Below are 7,161 nucleotides of genomic sequence, written 5' to 3'. Positions count from 1 at the left end.
AGTAATAAAATCTTAATAAATTAAAATCAGAAGTACAAATGTCAAAATACCTTAGAAAAAACACTTATATGAGTAGAGTAACTGGAAATAATGTGTTCAATAAAAAAGAAAAAGATTTCCATTCTTTCTTTCTTTATTTATTTACTTATAAAAAGGAGATATTAACAAAACCTATTAAACCTATTAAATAGGATAAGAGGGGTACAACTCCACACAAGTCCTACCACCAGAAGTCCATATTCCATCACCTCCCCTGATAGCTTTCCTATTCTTTAACCCTCTGGGAGTATGGACCCAAGGTCATTGTGGGATGCAGAAGGTGGAAGGTCTGGCTTCTGTAATTGCTTCCATGCTGAACATAGGCATTGACAGCTCGATCCATACTCCCAGCCTGCATCTCTCTTTCCCTAGTAGGATGGCGCTCTGGGGAATCTGAGCTCCAGGACATACTGGTGGGGTTGTCTGTCCAGGGAAGTCTGGTTGGCATCATGCTAGCATCTGGAAGCTGGTGGCTTGAAAAGAGAGTTAACATACAAGGCCAAACAAATTGTTGATCAGTCATGAACTTAAAGGCTGGAATAGTACAGATGAAGAGTTGGGGGGGTCCTCCATTTTGTAGATAGCTAGTAGGCAAAGGGCCTGTGGCTATGCTAGCTTTTTGTTTCTTTGTTTGTTTGTTTGTTTGCCTGTGCCTGAAATCTGATATACAGGTAGACCCAAGTTATTGTCTGGGGAGATGATGTCATGGCTGGAAAAGGAACAGAAAGTTGGATCAGAGAAGAGAGTAGCTCCCTAATGTAGGAAAGGGGTATAGATATTGTTGACTGTAAACCCCACCGATTTGATTTGGTCTGGGGCCCATATTCAGCTTAGGAGCCTATGTAACCACTGCATCCCTGTAGATCTGAGCTCACATTCTGTGGTTATGAGTAGGAACATTCCAAGCTGCCCCAATAGCAGGACCCATCTTCCTCAGGTGTAGCATAGAGTATGTTGTCCATCCTCCCTTCAGAGGATGGAACATTCTCTACCATTGCTGGTCCAAGTTGAGGGCAAGGTCCTATGGGGGCTCACAAAGGGTTCTATTTTTGTTCCTGATAGAGATAACTGGTAACAAGGTAAGAGGGATTTATTTGAGGTCTAGGCCCATCATTCTGTTTGGGAATCTCATGACTCTCCGAATAGGGCCCCAGCTGATGGGGTGGTCTGATAGTGACTTAAGAGTCATCACTAAAGTATGACAGTCTCTTGCCCTTATTCAGCTTTTGCAGTCCTTGCTTTGCTTAGGTTAGCTTTGGAGTGAGTGAGAGAACTGTAATAGGAAGTAGGTGAGGAGGGTATCTAAGACTAATTAGATACTATTTCATTTGTAACTTTATATTGACTCACTGCAGACTATTGTGTACTTTTGCTCTCAAGTATATATTTTGCCCTAATTTATGGATACATTAGGACATATGCTCTGTCTCACGGGACCTGGTCTATATCTAGGTTTTGTGACTTTGTTAGGAAGTGAACCACCTGGAATGGAATTAGAGAATCCTATAAAAGGAAAGGTCTCTTCGGAGTAATTAGGCTGAAGGGTTGACATTCCAAGCCTGACATCTCTGGACACAGTCTGAAGTGAAGCATGCTGAGCTAACTTGTTGCATTGATTAGGTTGGCATCAGTGGGATGCAATATCATTTGGTGTGAGTTGAGAGAAGCATGCAGGAAAGTGGGCCCCACCTTTGAGGTTCCAGGACTGGGGGAAATACAGGCTCTATTGGGGGAAGTGGAAGGTACCTGCTATCTTAGGGTTAAGAAAACAATAAATAGTTATTGCTATAATCACATTAATTGGCAATTGGTTTAACTTTCAAAAATCCCTTTGTTAGGATTTGTTGTATGATACACAATATCACCATAATTTATGTCCTTTGACATTATTTGTAAATAGCTGTGCCACTAGTTGCTTCTGTTCTACCTGGTCTAGGCTTTTGAGAGAGTCAACATATCAAAGACTCAGCCTATGTATTAAAAAGACTCAGTATGTGCTTTAAAAAGTTTGAGACATACAATCAATTTCCCCCCTCTCATATTAACTCATGTTTTACATTTTTATAAGTAACATTGACCCTTTAACTTAATCCAACCAGAGACTATATTCCACCAAAATATAATGCTTTATTTCTATAAATAATATAGGGAAATGGATGTTTCTTTAAGGAGAAGCCAGAAAAGTTATAAAAAATGGATAATGGTAACGGTATATATATATATATATATATATATATATATATATATGTGTGTGTGTGTGTGTGTGTGTGTGTGTGTGTGTGTGTGTGTGTGTGTGTATGTGTGTGTATATATATTCGATTAGGGACACAAAAGTTTTGTTCACACTGTAAGTCAAAACAGAATTAACTGTCTTAGCAAATCAGACAGTTGGGAAATGCCTATGCCCTGTGGGGAACTGAGAACAATTCTATATAGATTCCTGGTTATTCAGGGAAACTGTTTTAAATTCTACCTAAAAATTAAGGAGGAATCTTTGTTTCTTTATTATTTTTCTCTGCAACTATGTTGAAGACAGTGCAGGAGGAGCAGTGCAAGACATTCTCTATACTATCTTCCAAACATACTTTTCCTCTTGCTCTCAGCTGGGAAAGTAAAACTAGAGAACAGCTTTCACATGTGGGCCAGCTACTGAATGGACATTTATCTTCATAGAACAAACTCCTGTCACTGAAGTGCTCAAAAAACTGGAAATGGTGGGGTCCATAATTTTCTCTAAGACATTTTCGGAGAAGATTTCAAGTTGTGAGTTAAGAATGGAAATCTTTGGGCACTAATGGGCAGGCTATCTATCTCTTACTTGTATATATGTGGGTTTACAGTCTTTCTTTATAATGGGATCAAAATAATACCAAAATTAAAGGACTTAGGAACTTAAATAATATACAGGTGGAACCAATAGGGTAGTGATTGTGATATACCAAACATGTACTAATTACATCTGTTAGCATTCAAGATTCTTGGAGAGGTTCAAGAACCTATCACTTCAATTTAATGAGATTATATCTTTCTTCAGTTTTTTTCTTTAAACTAACTTCAAATTAGTTAAAGATTCAACAAACTCTTCAATCTATCTTTCAAAATGTACCAGCACATCTTCTCCATGGGCACTGTGCTTCTTACCTGTAGCATTCTCATTTACTACTCATTGACGTTTGGAAGCTCTCCTGATCAGAGATTTTAGATTAAAACTTAACTATTTCTCCTACCGTCTTAACAATGCTGATGTGCAAACATTGTGATTCAAGTGCCGTTTGCAATTTCCAGCTATTGATAAACAACATGGCACTTCCCCCTCCTGCAAAGGGCCCTGTCAGGTGACTTTGAGTGAGTAGGGAGGCTAAGAGTAGATTACACCACAGAGTTTTCTTGAGTTTAAACAAACAAAAATTCGACTTAATTTTCCGTAGTGTCATTGTAGAAATTATGACTCATTAACACTCAGTCGGAGGGATTGCATTTTCTGCTTGTGATCTGACTTAAACATGATGAATGAAAGAAAGCATTCAACACATGCATACATGCTAAATGTTATATTATTAAGGACATGAGAAAATTCCCATAGATCTATCTTTTTTAAGGAATGCATATTGATCTCAAAGAACCTATCAACTCATACTTTATAAGCAATTATTACTGACCACTCATTAACGCTGAGTATTAGCATTTCTCTTAAAGACTGTGTTTTGTTTTCTTTGTTTACTTCAGGATGTCATGCAGCTTACTTTGGGGACCATCTCATGCAGAAGTAATAACTAATCCATCTTTATTTCTTCAGGACTAGCATATGATTTCAGAATAAAAAAATATCTAACTCATCAATCCCATACTAAACAATCAGGGTTACAGTTGAGACAAGTCCCATTTCTCACCTGACCATTTGATGAAACATGCATGCTATCTTTCTGAAGCTGTGGCTAATTTAAACTATTTTTCCCTTTTGTTGCCCTTGTTTTTCATTGTTATTGTAGTTATTATTGTTCTTGTTGATGTCGTTGTTGTTAGATATGACAGAGAGAAATGGAGAGAGGAGGGGAAGACAGAGAGGAAGAGAGAAAGGTAGACACCTGCAGAACTGCTTCACCGCTAGTGAAGTGACTCCCCTCCAGGTGAGGAGGTGGAGGCTTGAACCAGAATCCTGACGCTGGCCCTTACGTTTTGTGCCAAGTGCATTTAACCTGTTGTGCTACTGCCCGACTCCCTAATTTAAACTATTTAACCAAATATCTTCAACTTATTTTGCTTGATCAGACGCCAACTTGAGAAAAATTCTAATTTCATGAATTTAAGGACAGCAGAATCACCAAAGATGTTTTTTATATATGTATCAACGTTTTGAAACCTGTGAAAATAAATTGATCTAATGTGATCTTTCTTTCCCACTCGCAAGTTCTACAGGATCACTGTGGTAGCTCTCAACTATTCCTCTGAAATAATGCAAAACCAAAGTGATGTGACTGAATTCATCATCCTGGGACTGTCACAGAACCCACATGTCCAGAAAATAGTATTTGTTGTATTTCTGTTTATTTACCTCGCAATTGTGGGAGGCAACTTGCTGGTTGTGGTGACCATCATCAGCACTCGGGCTCTTTTTGGCTCTCCAATGTACTTCTTCCTGGCATTTCTATCCTTCCTGGATGCTTGTCTCTCTTCTGTCATTGCCCCAAAGATGATTGTGGATTCTCTCTATGAGAAGCATACTGTGTCCTTTGGGGGCTGCATAACCCAGCTCTTCTTTGGACATTTCTTTGCTGGGGTGGAGGCGATACTCCTTACACTCATGGCCTATGACAGATATGTGGCCATTTGCAAACCCTTGCACTACTCTTCCATCATGAACTTGAGACTCTGTGGTATTCTGATTGGAGTAGCCTGGACAGGTGGCTTTCTGCATTCCATCATACAGATTTTCTTTACATTGCAGTTGCCATTCTGTGGTCCCAATATTGTAAATCATTTCATGTGTGACTTATATCAGTTACTGGATCTTGCCTGCACTGATACTCACGCCTTTGGCTTATTTGTAGTTGCCAACAGTGGGTTTATCTGCATACTAATCTTCTTCTTGCTGCTGGTCTCCTATGGTGTCATCTTGCTTTCTCTGAGAAACCATAGCACTGAAGGGCAGAGGAAAGCCCTCTCTACCTGTGGATCCCACGTTGCTGTTGTGATTTTGTTCTTTGTTCCATGCACATTTGAGTATGCACGACCTCCTTCTGCATACTCCTTTGATAAAATAGTAGCTATATTTTATACCAATATAACTCCTTTGCTCAATCCTTTGATTTATACTTTCAGGAATCGCGAAATGAAAAATGCCATGAGGAAACTGTGTAACAGAGTCACGGCTACTTCTTAGGAAAAATAAAGCATGGATGTTTGGACAAAGTTGTACATTGTATAAAATTTTCAGGGCAGGGGAAACAGCATATGCACATAACTTTCATGCCTGAGGCTTCAAGGTCCCAGGTTCAATCTCCTGGATCATCTTTAGCAGAGCTGAGCATCACTCTGGTCTCTTTCTATATCTTTCTCTCATTAAAAATAAAATAACTAAATATTTTAAAATATTTTTTAAATATTTCCCATAAAATATTTATGCAAATATACTATTTAGCTGGATATCATACAATATGGATTAAAATGAAAGTTAGAAGAAAAAAATTTTCTGTCTAATTCACATATGATTTTTCAGTTCAGTTTCTTCGATAAGTGTTTTGAACTTATTTTTATTGTGAATGCAATAACATAGCATATTAAAATGGAAATACCTATTAGTATGCAACTTCAGTCCATATTAAAAAAGAACTTTGCACAGGGATTCAAAAAAATTTAGAGATTTATACAAAAACTTAAAAAAAACATTTCAAATGAAAACCATTCATACCTAGACAATGAAGTTTAAATTTCCAGTTTAACTGAACATTTTTCTTAATGTTTCTTATCAGTTGTCTCTGTATTTAATCTCTTCTATAAATGTTCTGCACATCATTCTTCCAATGGCAGATTTCAGATGACTCAGAATTCCTAAAATTTCCTGAGCCACCTTACAAAGTTATACCAGTGCCCAACAGCATCTCTGCTCAGAGGGGGTGATTAGTGGCACCATTTCCTTGAGATCCACTCAGCAGAAGTGTCTATATTGACAATTTCCTTTGCTGGAACATTTTTGGTCATCAATTTTGCTATGGGACAGTATATAAAACTGAACTGTACATTTGCTACCTGAGGTTTCAAGACCCTTGTTAACCCATACATGTCTTTGAGTCAAATCCTCTCTGGTTGTGGGGTGAGTTTTAGATAATGTCATAAGAGGAACAGAACAAAGTAGGACTCTGTGGTAAAATCGTGGGTGAAAGTTCCCACTCTGAAATGTTTTTCTTGTCCCTCCCTCTAGTAATATCTTTCTTTTTAAAAAGAACTTTGTGTTTAAAGTTGTATATATAAGTAGTTATTTATTGGCTAGAGACAAAGTAATTGAAAGGGAAAGGGAAGGTAAAAACAGAAAGGGAGAAAGAGACCCACCTATAGCACTGCTTTTCTGCTCGTGAAGCTTTCTCCTTGCAGATGAGGACCAGGAATATAATCTGGGTCCTAGTGCACTGAAATGTGTGGGCTCAACCAGGTGCACTACCACCTGGCTCCCAGAAATACCCCTCTATGCCCTATTCTTCAGTCTTCTTTCATTGGTGTCTGTTTCTTTTCCCTCTCCTTCCCTCTTTGATGTGTCACTTTACTAAGTTCATTTATACATGAGTTAATAACTTTAAAGTATTTCTATGTAGCAAGCCTGGTATAACCTTATCTGTGGTCAAGTTTCAGAATAATAACTTTGTTGTGAAATCTTGAGTCAAAGCACATGCTCTATCTTGTTTCTTATTTTCTTCACCACCCACCACCTAACATCTAACATTTAATGTTTATTATTGGATAGAGAAAGAGAATGAAATTGAGAGGGGAGGAGGAGATAGAGAGGGAAACAGAAAGACGCCCACAGCACTGCTCCACCACTTATGAAGCTTTCCCCCTGCAGGTGAGGACCAGGGGTTTGAACCTATAGCTTTGTACACAGTGATTTTGTGTTTAACCAGGTGCACCACC

General features: G+C 38.3%; 1 protein-coding gene across 1 annotated transcript; it reads left to right on the top strand.

The window, feature by feature from the left end:
• The first annotated feature begins 4,492 nt into the window (after positions 1–4,492).
• Positions 4,493–5,419, top strand: LOC103109968 (olfactory receptor 4C15-like). Its single transcript, XM_007519111.1, has one exon. It carries the CDS (start codon positions 4,493–4,495, stop codon positions 5,417–5,419), a length of 927 nt encoding a protein of 308 aa, XP_007519173.1.
• Positions 5,420–7,161: the final 1,742 nt, after the last annotated feature.

Source organism: Erinaceus europaeus, chromosome 17 (genome assembly GCF_950295315.1).
Source record: "Erinaceus europaeus chromosome 17, mEriEur2.1, whole genome shotgun sequence".
NCBI lineage: Eukaryota > Metazoa > Chordata > Mammalia > Eulipotyphla > Erinaceidae > Erinaceus > Erinaceus europaeus.
Note: the sequence above shows the minus strand (reverse complement) of the source record. Positions and strands in the feature narration are given on the sequence as shown.